Raw genomic sequence first — 19,608 nt, forward strand, 5'->3', positions numbered from 1 at the left:
GCGTTTTTGTTCAATCAAGTGGTTCTTCTCGTTGTTCCTATTGGTAGAGTCTGATTTATCCATCACTTTCCCTTTATTTGTTTCGTTTCTACCATTCATTGACATATCTTGTTCGATATTTTGCAATTTGAAGATTTGTTGTCTATATCTCTATTGACGCAGCTAATCCCCATATCAATTGGTATCAGAGTTTAATTGGCTTTGTGTCACCTTCGATAGTCCAATGGTTCAACATTTGTGTAACTTCTCTTATTTTTTGGGGTTTGAGTAATTTTTTGTTGTTGAATCTACCTAATTTTTTTATTGTCGATTGTAAATCTCGCATTTGAGTCTTATCTTGATTGATTTCTTGGTGAAGACTAACTTTTTGTTGAAAGACTTATTTTTGCTAGTCATTAGAAATCTTGAAATTTAGTCAGCCATTTTTAGCAACCTTCTATCCCTAAAACGCCCTTACTTGCTCAACAAGCAACAATTTCTTTGCCCGCAAGCTATCACATGCCCAACATACTTTCCTCAAGTTTCCAAATTTTCCACTTGCTTAATCTACAAAAAACGGAAGTGAAGTGTCAAAGAGGAAAGTCCAAGATTTTGTAGTGTCAAGATTATTAAAGAAAAATCAAGGAAAATTAATAAAGATTAAGGAAGATCAAGTTGGTTGCTCAAGATAATATTTTACTTCTCAAGTGCCTGACATCTTACTATACTCCCTCACTCAGTTTTCTTTTATACTCAACTCATTTCTTAAATCATAATCCCTCATAACTTTTTTCTTCATCTTTTCATTAATTTTACCGCTCTGTTCCTTTATAGTCTATTTTTGTAACGCTCTATTCTTTTGAAAAACACTCAAGATTTTTTCCTCACAAAACCTTGCCTTCACCCGGTTTTGAAATCAGATTTTCAAAAGAAGAGACGTATTTCTACCTTTGTGGCTCATCGTGGTGACAATGTTCAGTGGTGCTCGACTCGAACTAACTCAATCTATACTAAGAATTGAAGCTAAACTAACATAAACTAATGAAAGAAAACTACATGCATCGGGTTACCTCATGATAAGCGCCTTATTTATGGTCATGGAACGATTTCTGTTGGAGCTCAACTTACTTAAAAAACTAGTTCCCAAGGAGAGTCCTACAACAAAACCAATCGAATCAATTAAACTAAGAAAATAATAGAATACTCTAAATTATCAATCTTGGAAAATAGTAATTGAATCTATCTACATCATACTAAATCAACATGAAAATAATCTATTTGTCACTCTCTCATTAATTTGGTCACATGTCATCTTCTCATTAATTCTGAACAGTTCTTTTACACATGTCGAATTTCAAGAGAATTGTCATTTTTGGACTATACATGTGGATGGAAGAAATTGTAAACCTTTCTTTTACTATTATATGAATATGATACATTGACTTAATAAAAGAAAATAGTTTAATTAAAGAGTTTTTTTTAGAATATCATTTTTTTATTCTGAATTGGAAATAAAATATACTATTTTATATAAAAAGTCTAGAATTATTAAAAAATCCAATATTATAATTTATATTTGACTATAAAGATATCCTATAAGAAAATAAAAAATGACTAAAATAATTAATACACTGAATCACAATGACAAAGAAAGTATTACTTAACCACAATCACTATTTATTATCTATGAGAAAGATATTTACTTATATTATGAATCAATATGATATATTTTATTGGAATTATTTATTTATATACATTTAAAAATATAAATATACATATAAATTATTAATATAAAATATTAAATAAATCGCGTGGATGACACTTAGGTTAAACTACTAGGTAGTAAACATTGATTTTGGGGGGATTATCCAAAAGTGAAATCATAGAAAATCCCTAAATTGGAGTTTTGTATGGCAGTGGGGCGTGAGACGCGATTTGTCTTGTGTCGGAGCCCATTCTGACTTGGGTTCCAAAATTTCTGACTCTTCGTGCAGAAGCTTGGACTGTTGCTTTGGACACGTGTGTGGCCGTCCTTTTGTCACGACACTTCTCCTTTTGAACTGTAACTTCTTCTGAATGTCACTTCATGGATTGGGGTGCGGGTGGACATGAAGTACAAAATCTCCATTTTTCAACTCTTCTCTTCACTTCTGCAGATCCTACTTTAGAACTTCATCTCCTGCATCTAGACTTCTCTCCAAAACATCTTAAAATGTAATGACCCTCAAATGCAATCACCTCTATTCCCGAGTCCGGATCACTACAAGTTAACTAAAGCAACTGCAATTCCTATACATATGTGCTAAAATCTGCTAATAAAGCGAGATTTTTTTTTAAAACCACCCCTTATTTGGGCCATTTTTCAAAAACCACCCCTTCGATAATTGTTTTAAACCACCCCTTATATATATTCCGTTATCAATGCAACACCCCTTTATCATTTCCGTTAAAAAATCTGTTAAGCTGTGCAAATTACCATAGCTTCTTACAAGATCTAATATGTTTCAGAAAAATACTATCACTATGATAACATAAGGAGAGATCGATCCGTTGAGATCGATTTCAAGGATACAACTACACAAAATCAACCAAAAGAGCCCAACAATATTTCACTTTCCAAAAACATAAGATACTTATAATTCATTATTATCTTCTTCCTATATACTGAACGTTTTGAGATGTTGTGTTTCAAGCTGGGAAGCACGGATACGCCTAGGAAGGATTCGTGTCCGTGTCCGACACATGTAGGACACATGGATACACTTGGACACGCCTGGACACACTTGGACACATCTCGGACACGGTCAAGACACAGTCAACAAAACCGGACACACCTCGGACACACATTGGACACACCCAGACACATCTTGTAACAATTTACCTTGATCTTTTCTAATATTATTTCCCACTTTTTGCTCCCTATATCACCGATGTCTAGCCTCCTAATACCGTCAATTTACTAAAAACCATCCAACCTCTTTATTCGACTTGATTTACCTAATTTTGGTTATATATATTATGTGAGTACTATAAAAACCAACATAACGACGTGATGTAATGTTACAATCATTCTCTGTGCAATTACTTAAATTCATTAATAATTAGTTTTACTATTAATCATTTTTATACAATTAAATATCATATTTTTAATTATATATTTATAAAATCTATAATTTTTTATGTCGTGTCCTATTTTTCTATATTTTGGATTTGTCGTGTCCCCGTCGTGTCCCCGTATCCGTGCAACATAGATTTCAAGAGAACAAATAAAGTAATAATAGATTCTCAGAAAGTGGTTACCACAAATTGAAAAATAAAAAAAGAGTCATTGGAAGTAGTTCCTCGAGTCCTTTATGTTTGTTCTAGTCTTGCAAAGACAGATAAGATACATCTACATTTTCTAAAAGAACTGAACATTAAGAAAAAAATACATATCCATACGTAGTAACTTAGGTTGATCATTTCGATACCGCAAAGATAATTCTCATATGTGGAGCATTGTTCGTAGGAAATTAATCAATGTAGTGAGGCTTAGGGATGGTTTAGTTCAAATCATCAATTCATTTTATAATATTAAGATAAAAGTTTAATAATCATTGACTTTTAGGATAACAAAGAAATTGACTATTATGAAAGAAAAATAAGCATTACATCAACAACCCTAGTAATGATTACGCAAGCGTGATATAGGAACGAAAATACCGTTAATGTGAGAACATTATAATTTAAATATCTAATAACATATAACAAGGCATCAAGCAAGAAATCATAACTAGACATTTCAGAAAACTAGATAACTTAAAGTATTTAATTCAAGATAACTAAATCTAAAAGAAGATTCAGATTCACGAGTTCCCTATTCAAGACTTTAGTAAACATATCAACTATTTGATTACAGTTTTACAATGTTCTAATATAATACTTTACTTTTCAATTTAATATCTTGAAAAATGATTGCCTAATATCACTATGTTTTGATTTGGAAATTATAGCTTTCTTAATCAGACTAATTGCAAGGAGATAAAAAGAGAAAAGAAAAGAAAAAGTCAAGTTTTGTTTGATTTCTCTTATTTTGTATAGAATTAGTCAAACCTCAAATGTGCCTTAAACTTGCATAAGACTAAAAACCCTCAATTAAAATTGAATTCACCCTGTCCCACTGATGTCCCACCACAAATAATTGGATGAGAAGTTGAAGCTGGCAAAAGATTTGTCACTCAAATAGGCGCCAAAGAAACACCCTATATCAATGCACAATCTAGTATGATCTTTCAATTTAAAGATGTTTATACCGCAAGCATACTTTAATGCAGGGATATGATTTTCTTTTATAATCCCCGAATACTTCAAAGATCAGAAGTTCAGAACTAACATCACAATCTATACTTCAGAAAATATACAGCTAATTTCTTGCAGCAGCTGTTCTACCCTCCATTTCCTGCCTCTCTTTTTCTTCCTAACTTCTACTATCACTTGAATGCTAATTCTATCCACAAGAGAAACGAGCAAGAACAAATTGGTAGGGAATGAGCACAAAAAGTGTCATACAGTCAACAATTCGTAGGGAATGGGCAAAAATGAAACTATACAAAAATGATGTAAATTATATTACAACAGTACAACAACTCGCAGATACCAAAAAACCAGCCAGAACTCAGAAAAAACAGTACATGTAAACATTGATGAATCAAAGAAACATTAAGCATATATAACCTGAGAGCTCGAAGGCGCCAAATCCGAGACGGAATCCGGCGCGTTCACCACCTTCCAACGAACGCAAAACCCGCACCTCTGTTGATTACTACTCCTCGAGATGAACCCAACCGCGACATGAAGACTCCTCCCAACAACATAGATTCTAGAATCGCACGAATTAACCGAAAACGGTTTGCAGATCTGTTCAGGCAAAGGCGGCCCTTCGACTTTGTCCCATGAATCGGAATCTTTATGGTACACTTTGAGCTTCATCCTCTCATGCTCAGACACCACGAAGAGATGACCGTACACCACGACGCTGGACCCCGTCCAGCCTTCTCTCAAACCGACCGCCATGTTCTCCCAATTATCAGTCTTGGGGTCGTAAACCTGACCGCGAGGGGACACGAAGAACGGCCATAGCCACCCTTCGGTTACTAAGAGCTTGCCGTCGAGAACGGCTGAATCGTATGATGCCATGTCAGCGCCCATTTTTGAAATGGACCGCCAGCTGGCGTTTGAAGGGTCCAAAGCCTCGGCGGAATCGAGCTCGAATAGGTCCGCGCTGTTCCCGCCGGCTACGTATACTGTACCGTCGATTACTCCGCCGGCGAAGAAGGATCTAGCGGTTTTCATCTGGTTCATAACGGTCCACCGGTTCTTGTATACTTCGTATTTGAAGACTAGATCGAGAGGGCAGTCGGCGTCGGAGACCATGCCTCCACAAACGAAGAGCGTTGCTTGGTTGGTATCGATACGCATTTGAAGCCCTGAGGGGAAACTTTTTTCTTACAGGGCATTGAAGGAATGGTGTGCCAAGTGAAGTGGGTGAGATCGAGAACTTGCCATTGGACGTCCTTTTGGGTGCATTTACTGAAGGCGTAAACAAACAGCCATGGCTCGTTGAATCCGAGCTGTTTTCTCGTAGTGAAGAATCTCTCTTTGTTGCTGAGTAGAAGGTGCCATCGCTTGCAGACAGCTCGGCACCATTTGTGGGTTTCAACGGGGAGGCGGAGAAGACAGTTCAGAGCCACGTCATCGGGGAGACCAGGGATTAGTGGTTGTCCGTTGATGGCTAATTGCAAATCTGAACACGGATCTGGCCAGCATGATTTTGATAAGGCTAGCTTGAATTTTGGGGATAATGTTAACTGTGACTCGCCAAGCTTCTGTACTGATGATTGCTGAGAAGAAACCCTTACCCTTTGCATCTTTAATGAGCTCAATTCACAAAAATCTCTCAATTAGATGCTAAAGGTGGTTTCTTTTTTGCTGAGAATCTCTCAATTGAAAGGAAGACAAACAACGAACAAGAGAACTCAAATCAAAATCAGCGACAATCAATACCCTAAAACCCTTCCGCTAGGAGCTTCAACCTATCTTTCTTCCTATGCAGATATGTATAAGAATCTGCGAAGTTGATGATCAGGTATTCATAAGAGCCACATGAAAAGAGGGGACCAACAAAGCAACCAGTTCAGACGCAATCCAACTGTAAATTAACCGCCTCCAGGCAAAAATTAACACAAACCCTCAAATAAAGAAACCCCCAAAATCCTAATATAGAAACAAACAAAAAAGAAATGGATATGAAGAGAATCTTTTACATATTAACTAGCTTTGATATGGTATGGTATTAATTAAACCACAAAATAGGCATAAATCCACCCAATTGAAATCAAATTGCAGAAGCTGCAAACTTGATCATGATTCAGCCATCAGAGCTCTCTCTCTGTGTCTCTCTTTGTTGATTTGGTTTGGAGTATGAAGAAGAAGAAGATGCTCTGGAAAGAGGGGATTCCTTTCCCTCATTATATTGTGAGAATAAAAGAATTTTCCAGATTTTAATAAATAAAATAAATGGAGCTGAGCAGTGCTACAGTTGCCGCTAATCGCTCGTACCATCTTCGTCGACACAAGTGAAGATGTGGCAAGGAAGGGTACATGATTTGTGGGGGAGTCATTGCTACGCGCGTTCTGAGCGCGTTGTGAATGTGGGTGGTGAAAGTCTGGAAATTTTGGAAAAGTACGCACATTGATATTGCTTGAGATTGGAAGGCAAGCGCCTAAAATCTTACAATCATGTAATGTACAGAGAAGGGTAATGGATGATTGTGTTTTAAGTTTTTTGTTTCCAGAAGACATCAATTGTACGAATGTCATTTTGTGTTTCAAGGTTTGGGCTTTCTGTGTTCAGTAGATTTCGCTGTACAAAAATGAAGTTCAGAATTTTGATCCGTTTCGGAATTCATTTACTTAGGACGTGTATTTCATACATGTACGTGATCTAAAATTCAAATCAAAAAAGTAAATTGAAGAATAATACGAAAAGAATTACAGTACTAGAATCCGAGAATGGAATAAGGAAGAGTAGAGCCGAGTCGAATCTCTGTCCTTAATTCTGAAAACGTCCTCGCTACTGAGGCGGTTACCGACGTTTAGAATCACATGATAGAACTGCGATAATACTTCCGATTGCTAGACTCAATCTGAAAGCCGGGCGAACCATGTTATTCTGTGTGAACTCTCAGACTCGAAAAAAGAAAAGAGAGAGAGGTGATCGAGAGAATTCGATATGTTGGATGTTGTATTGAATTCTTAGACTAACAATCTCTTATATAGGCGTTGAATGAGGCAGTTGCGGAAAAATCTTGATGTGGAGGAGATCTCATAATTGACGGGTGCATGTGGAGATAAGGTCAAATATCTGCCCGAGTAAGAACCGAAACCTTCAAAATTGGAACCGATCGGGCATAGGATGCTTCACGAAAAGATGATAAGATGTTGCTGCTTGGAACCGATCGGGCATGGGATGCTTCTCCAAAATTCAAACCGATCGGGCATGAGATAAGTTGTTGCTTGGGCCGAAGGCCCATTCCCAAGAGCTTGTCGGCCCGTGACCCTTAACCCATGACCCACGACCGAACCGTGCATGTAGGGTTGAGGTGTCCTCTTCATTCCTCCATCAAGCTTAATATTGGTAAGTAGAGTGGGGTATTTATACCCATCATCCATCTACCCACATTTTCAATGTGGGATAGAAACTCCCACCATAAATGTGCAATTAATGCACATTAACTCCTCATTCAAACCTTCTTTGGCCAAGGTTTTATCATTCTCCTGGAACTTGATTTACGCAAATGAACATTCAATGTTCAAGTGCTCGCAACAGGGACAACACTCTGTTTATCCGACGCTACCGGTGACACGAGCCCACAAGAATAAGGCCCGACATTTGGCCAAAAATCATATGCTTTAACAATCTCTCGCATGAATAGAAAAGACTCTATAACATATGAAGACTCAAAAGAAAGACTTTTGAGAGTACTATAGAAGAATCACTGCACCTAAGCTGGTAGCGTATTTTAGCCTTGAACCACCCATTGTGAGCAGCTGTTGGATTTAATCGACTAGGTAGTTGACTTGATGTCTTGAACCACCCAAACTTTGGTGTAAAACGAGACAAAAGCTGTCACACAGTTTCAACTTCTCACAGAAGTAGGTTCTCTATTGTGTTCATTTTGGTCTTGAACCTCCCTGGTTTATCATGAGTGAACTTAGAGAATGAAACCTTTGCTCATTCTCCTAGAAACGATCTCATTTCACACTCACAAGGTGATTGACTATCAAGGGTATCCTGACATACCTTACCTTTCTATAAAGGCTATGGAATCATAAAAATCTGAAGGTTAACCTCACACATGTACATGCAGCACTAGTGATCATCATAAGAACAGTGATGAGACTTATTGTCTCCTAGTGCTCTAAATGATCCAGCTTGATTTAGTTGTTCCTTGAACCTACATCTTGGGATCTCCAGTCATGTAGGTAGGATATCTATCAAGCATCCTCTTTCTCCATAGGCTTTAAACCCATTCTTCTATATGATTTTACAAGTTGCTCTCGTGTCAGACCTTTAGTGAATGGATCTACTAGGTTGTCAGCCGACTTGATATAATCTACTGAGATTATACACTTAGAGAGTAGTAATGGTCTTATGTCTATGTCTTATGTGACGAGACTTTCGATTATATAAGCGACTCAGTGCCCGAGCTGTAGCTGATTGACTATCACAGTGTACAGATAGTGTCGAAATTGGTTTGTCCCATATAGGAGTATCCTCCAGGAAGTTCTGAAGGTATTCGACTTCTTTCGTTGCTTTATCTAAAGCTATGAACTCAGACTACATGCTGGATCTGACCAACAATGTTTGTTTTGAAGATTTCCATGATATTAAGTGTGAATACATATCCACTTGTGGATTTGGAGTTCCTAGAGTCAGATATCCAGTTTGCATCACTGTATCCTTCTAGAACTACTGGGTATGTCCCATAGTGCAAACCGTAATTCTTAGTATAACATAAGCAGTTCAACGCTCGAGTTATTCCTTTCCACTAGTGGTGTCCTAGGTTACTAGTGTAGCGACTTAGTACATTTACGACATGTGCTAAGTCTAATCGTGTGTAGTTGGTAAAGTACATTAAACTACCAAGCACATGTGCATACTCTAGTTGTGACACTGCATCTCCTGAATTCTTTGTCAGGTGCAGTTGAGGGTCCACAAGACTCTTGGCTATTTCACTCGAAGAATTCTTGAATCTTCCAAGAACCTTTTTAGCATAATGAGAATGGGACAAACAATTCCTTCAGAAGGTCGAGAGATCTTGATTCCTAGAATCACATCAACGAGTCCTGTGTCTTTCATATCAAACTTCCTACAAAACATGTGCTTAGTTTGTTTGATCATGTCAGTGTTGCTCACAATGATGACCATGTCATCTACATACAAATACAGTTGGATATATCCTTTTTGAGTGTATTTAATGTAAATGCATTTATCACATATATTAATGCTGAATCCAATTGACATCATGACATGGTCAAATTTCTCATGCAACTGCTTTGGTGTTTGTTTAAGACCATATAGTGACTTTACAAGTCTGTATACTTTGTGCTCTTGTCCAAGCATAACATAGCATTCAAGTTGTTTCATGTAAAATTCCTCTTCTAAATTCCATTTAGAAAGGCTATTTTAACATCCATTTGATGCATTTCTAGGTTTCTTAATGTTGCAATAGCAATCAACATTCTGATGGAGGTTATTCTCGTAATTGAAGAATACGTGTCAAAGAAATCTAGACCTTCCGTTTGTCTAAACCCTTAAATGACAAGCCTAGTTCTTGTCTATTGTGTCATCGGCTTTCAATTTTCTTTTGAAAATCCATCTGCCCCCAAGTGCCTTTTACACCCTTGTGGCAGATCTACGATCTCCCATGTATGATTTTGCATAATGGAGTCGATCTCGCTTTTCACTACTTCCTTCCATGAAGGTGCATCAGGAGTAGACATGTCTTCTTTGAATGTTTTCGGTTAGTTCTCTAAGAGAAATGTCGTTATATATTCATCGCCAAATGATTTTTCCTTACGAGCTCTTTTGCCAGATCTAGGTTCATCATTTTCTTCTTCTTCTGAAGCTTGTACGGAAGTGCTAGTTGTCGCTTGTACATAAGTGCTTGCTTCTCTTTCTTGACATGACCGTTTTGGATTTTCTCCGTCCTTACACAGAAACACATTTTCAAAGAAGGATGTATTCCTTGATTAAAATGTTGTATTCACATGTATTTTTGGTATGTATGACTTGTGTACCATAAACCTATAAGCACTACTATTGTTTGCATATCCTATGAAAATACAGTCCATAATTTTAGGTCCTATCATGACCTGTTTAGGAGGTGGCACTGCCACTTTTACAAGGCACCCCCATACTTTGTGGTATCTGTATGCTGGTAGATTACCCTCCCACAATTCATAAGGTGTCTTTCCAGTGACCTTATGTGGTATCTTGTTGAGAATATAGTTGGAGGATAGTAGGGATTCCCCTCCACATGGTCTGGGCTAACCCAGATTTTCCTAACATTGTATTCATCATCTCTTTTAGAGTTCGATTCTTACGTTTCGCAACTATGTTAGATTCTAGTGAGTAAGGAGCGGTTGTTTGATGAACTATTTAATGTTCTCTATAGAATACTTTGAGAGGTTCATTATACTCGCCTCATGTATCTCTTCGGATCATTTTGATCTTTTTACTAAGTTGGTTCTCAACTTTCAACTTGTATTCTTTGAATTTATCCACAGTTTCATCCTCGCTACGCAATAGATACACGTAGCGATATCTTGTACAATAATCTATGAATGTGACAAAGTACTTCTTATTCCCTCTAGTTTTCACATACTTAAAACTACATGAATCGGTGTTAATTAAACCTAGAGGTTTTGTTATTCGTTTTACATGGGAAAACGGTGTCTTTGTGAGTTTTACTTGAACACATACTTCACATTTGTCTTTACTTAATTTGCATTTAGGAATCATGTTCATGTTCATTAGTCTATGGACACATTTATAATTCACATGTCCTCTTCTTTCATATCAAACATTAAAAGACTCAGTGATATAAGCAGTAGACTTATTTATTCATCAAAGTAAAAGCAGTTAAATCACTTTTAGGAAGGGCTGTCATTACATTCATTTTGATCAGTCCATACTTCACATAACCCTTCCCCAAATAAATCCCATGCTTAGACAACACAAGCTTATTAGATACAAAATGAAATCCGAATCCACGCTTGCTCAACAGACTGTCTGAAATCAGATTCTTCTTTATATCTGGCACATACATGACATTGTTCAATGTCAAATCCTTTGCTAAGGACATCTTCAGGATAACTTTGCCATATCCTTCAACCTTAGATATGGACGAGTTCCCCATGAACAACTTCTTGGTGCTCGCTCTCTCTTGATAAGTAATGAACATAGTCCTATTCACGCAGATGTGCCTTGTGGCCACAATGTCGTACCGCCACTCTCTTGGAATGCTACCAACCAAGTTGACCTCAGTTACCACAGTGCAAAGGTCTTTGTTAGTAAGCCTCCCTTGTGCTAGATTAGCTTAAGGCTTGTCTTTTTGTCAGTCTTCTTGGTCTGACACACATCAACCTTATGCGCCATCTTTCCACAGTTGTGGCATTTTCCAGCGAACTTCTTAGCTGGTGGCTTCTTATTGTTGGCACTTTGGGGTTGCGACTTGCGCTTCTTGTGCTCATCCAAGCTGATCTTCTGCTCAAAAGATCACGTGCCATCAGCTTGACGACTGCTAGCCTTGATGTGCAGTCTGACAACTAAGTCCTCGACTTTCTTTGCCATTATCTTGTGCATCAGTTAGGTCTTGAAGTTTTCCTACTTCGGAGACAACTTCCTAATAAAAGTTTCTACCTGGAATTTCTCATAGATATTCATTCTCTCGGCTAGAATCTCTAGATCAAAACTTGTATCTCCTCAGCCTGATCCATGAACGGCTTTGAGTCTACCATCTTGAAGTTCGGAAACTTTGCTAAAACAAATTTCTCGGAACTTGCGTCCTCATACTTGTATTTCTTTTTCCAAAGCATCCCACAACTTCTTGTCAATTTTGTAGTTGTTGTACACACTAGGGAGAGTCAACCAGTCAGGCTTTGATGTAGCCTAGGCACATGTAATCCCCTTTTATCACATGCTTGTTGCATGCTTAGAGAGTACATGTCCTTAAGGTAACTCTCATGCACATAGTGGTAAGAAAGAATAGCATCTTTTCAAGCCATGTCTTAAAGCCAAGTACCGGAAAACTTCTCAGGAAAGACACTTGAGTATTGTGCACTTGGCAATGTCGACACATATTGTCGATCTTGTTACCGAGTGTCTCTCACCCTAATGTTGGGTAGGTGCAAATCAGGAAGGTCCGTTGGGTAAAAACCCTGACCCTAACACGGTATGTTCGGAACTGCCGGAGTGTACACCACCTATGGTGGTGTAGTAGTTGGCAGAACCACCTGTTGCATTGTCAACTGATTTTTTAGAGCAAAGGAAACCGGTGGCAGGACAATTCCAAAAATAACAGTGCATGTATGCGCACTCGATTGTTCGAGGGTTGCATCATATGCAGTCATGGCAGACACAACAGGATGATTCTCATTCGACGTAGTCATAGTAGTAGAAATTTCATTACTTTGTGACATTGTTTCTTAAAAACTGGTCACACAAAAAATACAACGAAATCACAACATTCGCACAACAAAACTAAATTTGCAGAAATTAAATCTCAATTTTTTTGAGCTCAGATAAAACAGATTTAAATCTTGAATTAAATATCAGATTAAATCTCGAATATTTTCGAAAGAACAATTATCGAATCAAATTCAGATTTAAATTATTTGGAAAATAAAATTTCTGAAAAAACATTAATCTATGTAGAACGCGGACATACAGTACTGTTCTTCGATTTGAGCACCTGTTCCTCAAAGAAACTCAAAAACCAGACTAGTGTGTAGGATCAGAATAATCTTCTTTTTTTTCAGAATCAAGACTGTATGACCTATATTTCTTACATGCACATTCGAATCAATAACATAAAATTAAAAAATAATACTGTTAGTTGAGCTTGCTCACACTAATCGCTTCCTTTGTTTTGATGATGATAAAGACTCCATTTAATCTATCTTGTATTTTCTAAGTTCTACAAGAGTAGCTTAAGAAGCCAAGAGAGCTGCTTTGACCAAGCAAAAAAGCTAGAGCATAGCTTTGAGCCTTGCGAAAATAGCAGATATAGCAAAGACAGTCTTAATCAACTCTAAACTCAAGAATCATAATTTCAAGAGTGAAGACGTGAAGAGAGTTTGAAGACCTTGGACTAGAGGAGTGACTAGGAGAGTCGCTGCCAGTGTATCCAGTACTTCAATGAAAGAAGAAACGAAGTAAAGGGATTCTTCCCAAGTGGCTTAGGTTGCACCAGTGCGTAGAGTATTTGTGCCAGATGATGGGAAAGACGTGAAGCTCACGATAGGCGAATGTGTTTCTACCTATGGAGAGTGTGGAGCGTGGATCGCCAGCGTGGACAAGTTGAAGCGGAGTGGTGTGGAAGCGGATCGTCAGCGTGGCAAAAGTTTGTTACAAGTTTGTTGCTCAAGAAAAAGGAGAAATTTGTGGAGGTGCTATCCGGAGTATAGTCACACGGATTGCCAAGGTGGCAATCCTCTTTATTACCATATTTTATAGAGTTTTCTAACTTGAGAAAGTAGTTTAGGATTTCTATAAATAGGTGTAATAGTTTTATGTATTCGCACAAGCTTGGGAAACCTCGAGAGGGAGAGAAAGCCTAGCTAGCACAAATACAACATGATCCTGAAAGCCTGGGAGTTAGTAGGGTGAGTGTCTTGGAGGGGTACAAGAGCCTGAAAACTGGGAGGTTAGTAGGATTGAGTGTTTGGGGTATAGCTGGTGATCTCTTAGGGAGCGAGTGTCGTCTTCACAACTTGAGAGCGCAACAGTTGTCAGTGAGCTGAATGCGACTGTAGTGAGCTGAGAGTTATAAGGCCTTGTAATTCTTTGTTCATTATATTCAATATATCAGTGAGTTTCATCCCGGGCATGTATTATTTCCAAGGGTTGTCACCTTAACAAAGTCTCTATGTGCATATTGAGCCGAATCTTTCATCTAACAATCTAAGATTCATATTGTGTTTTTCCTTTGTTATTCCGCAACTATAGCATACTCGCTTTCTAGCGTGGAGTGCTTATTCAAAGGGAAAAGACTCGCTTAATGTGTTTTTAACTTCCGCATTTTCTAAACACTGAAGCTAGTCAATCGAGCTACTCTTCTCTAAGAGTTAGTCGATTCTAAGCTACTCTATAAATGTTTTCAACAAGCGAATCATTCATATTTATACTCGCTTTGTTGAGAGCTAGTCTCTGGATACTAGCTTTGTAGCTTTTATTCATAGATTGTAGAGTAAGTGTAACGTTAACATATGTATATTGTTACACTAGCTTTTTATCTTGATCCTACCCCTCGTCAAACCCATAATTGGTATCAGAGCACATGTTGCTTATATCTTGCACAAATTAATTCCTACTCTATAGTTTGAAGTCATGGGCAATGAAAAACACTCGTTCAATCGAGGGATCTCTTTAGCTAAGCCATATATCTTAGTGAGGGTGAACTGGAATGGTGGCTCACAATGACTGAAAACTACATCCAACAAATGGACTATCAATGTTGGAGGATTATAGAGAAAGGTGAAGAAAAGATCAAGGACAAAACCGACACTTACCAATGGGGACCAACTGAGTATGCTACGCTCGAAAAGAATCCCAAAGATAAGAAGCTCATCCTCAACGCGCTCTCTCGAAAGGACATCGACAAGATCATGTCTCTATCCACTGCCAAGCTAATGTGGGAATCTATTGTTGATATACACAACGACAACGAGGATATGAGGAACAATCATCGATTTGAGCTCCAAAGGGACTTCCATTCGTTTAAGATGGGAGAAAGCGAGTATGTATCTGACTATCATTCCCGGTTCCAGGTACTATGTGATAAGATGTCCTCAGCTGGACTCAAGGTAGAACCCTGGGAACTTACACTCGCTTTTATCTATGGTGTTAATGCTAAACTTAATACAACTAAACGGATAATGTTAATGACTAAAGAAACGAAAGCTATGCATGTATCTGTACATGCTGGAAAATTAAGAGTGCAAGAAGCTAAAGATAAAAAGGAGTTATTATCATCTAGAGAATCCCAATGAGTCACTCTAAAGCTAACTCACGTGCTTCAAAAGGTCCAAGACAATGATGAGTCCAAGAACAAAGAAGACCAAGAAGTGGCGATGATGACCAAGCTCGTCAAAAGATTTTTTAAGAGGAAATTTGGTATAACTACAAAAGGGGACAAAGACTACCAGAGAGATCCAAAGGAGATCAAGCCTTTTAGCCTCAAGAGCATAACGTGCTATAAGTGCTCAGGTAGAGGACATCTCTCTAGAGATTATCCGAGTGAAAAGGTTGAACCGAACGAAGAAGAAGGTGGATCCAAAACACCTCCTAGGAAGGACTTTATCACTCTATGGGGAGATTCTGATTACGAAGTTGACATTGGTGAAGATCCAGAGAACTGCTTCACAACTGATCAACCTATTCCAGAACCAACTATCATACCTGATGTTGAGGTAAGTGTCCCTGTCCCAGAACCTTTGCTAGATATCCCTCTTACACTTCTCTCTATATCTATGAGTGTACTCGATCAAGCGAGTCCATCTGAGGACAAGCTTGATTTGAGTGATGTTGTTTCCTCTTAGTCTATTACATGCTGATTCAAGCGAGTCTAGAGATAGACAAGCTTGCTTCGAGCTAGTCATCTAAGACTCTACCTGCTCGTACGAAGCCTTTACAAGATAAATACGAACAAGAAGGAGCGCAGCGAGTGTTACATGTGTCTCACATAAGTAGTACTCAACATGTGTCATGTCTTTGTCATGATGACTACTCAGAGCAAGTTCCTTGAACTCTGAAGATGAAAGTTCTACCTTCCAGTTCTGAAATCGCGAGCGCTAACGTTCCTAAGAAGTCAACACTTCGTTGGGAACACACCGCTTGATTGATTTTGCAGAAAAGAGTGGAGAGAGAAAGGCAAATAAATTATCTAAATCTACTCTCATCCTTAACAAGAGAAGGAGTCTCACTATCTCCTTCAATGCTTATTTAACAAAATCAAGCGTGTGTTAATAAATATCTCTTTCACTCTTATCATACAAGAGATGTATTTCATGTGGTAAAGTATTATCTTCGTGCAAGCGAGTCTCATTTGATCATAAAGCTATATCTATTCGTTCAAAATGAGACTCGGATAGTTCAAGCGAGTCTTTGAAGGCTCAAGCGACTCTATTTCTATACTCGCAACTAATACTTCCAGAAGTGCCAAAGCTGCAAGTCATCTCTCTAAGGGAACTTTACTTGGATATCTGTATAACCCTTTATCCTCTTTGGTTTTCCTTCTTACCTTATTAGAAGAACAAGAGATGCACTGTAAGTTCCTCTATACTTTGACTATGAATTATGCTCTATAATTCTTCTTTGGGAACTTTAGTTGGATTGTGTGCTTGCTTGCTTGATTACATGCTTATCTTAGCACAAGCCAATCTAGCTAAGGAAGTATATTTTATGAAAGTCTTACTTATAGTCTTGAAAAATTGCATGCTCTTCTTATGTGCCATAAATAGAGAATGGTGATCGTCTTCTTGCCTATTACAAGCCTAAAAAATGATCCATTCCTACAGTGTTCCTTGCCTAACGTTGATGTAACACTTCCTTGCCCATGATTAAAACTCCACAAGGGAAGTATCCATCTTTGTGTAAAAGCCAGTTACCCATATCATGCACATATGCTATATATTCATTAAAATTGAGTGTGAGTGTGTATTGTCCCATGTTATGAATTGTGCATTTCCTGTTAATCTTTTTGCATGCTTAAATGTCACATTAGGTGCATATATACACTTGCATTACACTCCTAAGCATGATCAAGCGTTGGGTAAGAGTCGCTTCCAGGCAGTATGAGTCACTATCAGGGTTTGCTTAACACAGAGGGTATGCTTAATGAGGAAGACTTTTATCTACTGCTCTAACATGTGAGGTCTAGATATGTAGCCCTGTGATCTAGTATAAATAGATTCGGGAAGGCTACGTGGCTCTGTGATCCAGTCTAAATGGATTCGGTAAATACACACTTAGACTTCACATCACATCATTGTAGCTGCCAACGAGTTATCTGAGGTTGCTCCAGCGAGTCTCTTGCAGTGCCACTTGTCTTGCATAAATTTCATCCAAAAAAAGCAAGTATGCATGTAGCCGTTGTGTAACTCAGTGATACTAGCCGTTCAAAATATAGCAATTGAATCTAGCCGTTGCAGTACAGCCGTTGCCAGTGAGTTGTTGCGAGATCTCAAGGTTGATACGAAGCTTACACAAGAAGGAAAGGGAGCCTATTTAAGCACTGGTATACACTTCAAATAAAATTTACCGTGCTTGTTATATTCTCTCTCTCCCTAATATTTCTCGGATCTCTCTCACTCGCTCTCATACACCTAGTTCCTCAACATGCAAACACAACTCCTCATTAACCCTAAACTCCTCATAACAAAATGGCTAATAAATCACCCCTCGTCGGTCTCTCAAAGGAACAACTACTTAAAGAATTCTCTCAACTGAGGCAAGAGGATGTTGCGGCGATTGTACAACACCGACATTTGGCTTATCGAGCTTCTCAAGAATCGCCGATGACTCATAAGAAGGTAGCAACTCCTTCGCCATAACCGCCTCCTTCACCGTCTCCAGAGAAGAACGCTATATATAATTCAGCAACTCTAGAGATTGGAGGACATGAAGCTGCTGCCACAGATATTGAGCCCGGTGATTACTCATGCAAAGAGATTGTGCGAGTAATGAATCCGGTAGCTACAGAGGTTAAGATTGTCAAGTCAGAGGTATTTACTACTCTGGCTAAATCTACTATTACTTACTCCTCCTCCAAACCTTTATTCTCTCTTGCCTCTTCATTCCAAGATGAAGATGACAAGGCGTCCGCCCCAGAGCAGCACCGCCTGATTAAAGATGCTAAAAGCACGTCAAAAGCCACTGAGAAGAGAAAGTTAGAGGAGATAGAAGAAGAAGTGTTGCTCTCTGAGGAAGAAAGTGCTGAGTCAACACCACCTAAGAAAGTTAAGAAGGAGAGTACGCCAAAGGTCTTCAAACTCTCTTCACGTCTTCACTCTTGAAATTGTGATTCTTGTTTTTGGAGTTGATTTAGACTGCTCATTATGTGCATATAATTCACTAGATTGTTCATAGTTTTGTTGCGCCAACATTTGAATTCACAACTAGGCTTGTTTTTGTTATAGTTTCGTTGATTATTGGGCGTGTAAATATTGTATTTGTTTAGAAAAAAATAAAAATAAAATAAAATAATGAGATAGCCACAAAAGATAAAGACAATCAAAATCCCGGAATGTATTCGAAAACTCTTTGGGGGCAATTCATGCAAAAAGCAGGTAACTTAGACCAGTATATACTGGTGCAATAAGAGGTTATGATAGATGTGAGTTATGTGAGCCCAACAATTAAAAGAAGACAAGTGGTTAAGTGAAATCCAGAAAAGTTGCTTAGGCAAAATAAGTGAAAGAAAAAAGAGTGATTTATAGGATTTTTTTTTCATTTTGGTGAAGGCGATATAAGAAGATGTGATATAAGGAGTTCGGGATTGGCCACTTATGAGCTTAAGGTTGAGTTATGGGATAGAGTTTCATGGTTACACTCACATCATTCTCAGTTTCGGTTTTTATAGGAGGTTTCATGATTATTTGTTAAGTATGTTAGCTCATTCTTTCTTGTACTTTCTCAGACCTTCAGTATGTTAACGATTAGAGAGTTAGCTTTCTTTTAGCTTACTCAGAACGAGTAAAGGTCTAAGTATGGGGGAGTTTGATGTGATCTATTTTATATAGCTTATCTAGCATGTTTAGCACATATTGTATAGGGAATGAAGTTAGTTAATCGAGTTGTAATGATTATGGCTTTGGAGATGAGTTTGTGCAAATTGAGATTATTATGGATTTTTGATGTTGCAATTGAAGATTGAAGCCATAGAGAGAGTTAAGAAGATTAGAAGATGAAGAAACGCCAGAAGATTCACACTTAGGCGTACGGAATATCACAAGCTGGAGAAATCCAACTAAAGGTTGGACGCTCCCCGCGCCTTTATTGTCGCGGCCCGTGGCCGGAGTGAAGTTGGATTTTTGTGAAAGACTATCTCTTACTTGTTATTTATATTTATAATAGTAAATATAGAATTTAGTTGTTTTAGATCAAAACTCTTCATTGTTTTATTAGTTCAGTATTTTCGATTTTCTAGTTTTGTCCCTGGAAAGGAGAATTATGCTTTTATTCTAAGGAAGTAATAAGGGTTTAGACACAAGTTAGTTTACGCTTTTCCTTTTGAAAGAATGTCCTTTGCCTCCTATGGAGAAATAACTCCATTGTTGTTTTTTCTGAAAAACTAGAAGCTTTCG

The 19,608-nt window shown here is 38.0% G+C and overlaps 1 protein-coding gene across 1 annotated transcript; it reads right to left on the minus strand.

The window, feature by feature from the left end:
• Positions 1-4,677: 4,677 nt before the first annotated feature.
• Positions 4,678-5,885, minus strand: LOC141250082 (uncharacterized). Its single transcript, XM_073669864.1, is given in 2 exon segments — positions 4,678-5,423; positions 5,426-5,885. Coding segments are annotated over 2 exon segments (1,206 nt in total).
• Between the last annotated feature and the right edge of the window lie 13,723 nt (positions 5,886-19,608).

This window comes from Phyllobates terribilis, unplaced genomic scaffold (genome assembly GCF_046119375.1).
Source record: "Phyllobates terribilis strain yellow unplaced genomic scaffold, ASM4611937v1 Scaffold_5345__1_contigs__length_52402, whole genome shotgun sequence".
Classification (NCBI taxonomy): domain Eukaryota; kingdom Metazoa; phylum Chordata; class Amphibia; order Anura; family Dendrobatidae; genus Phyllobates; species Phyllobates terribilis.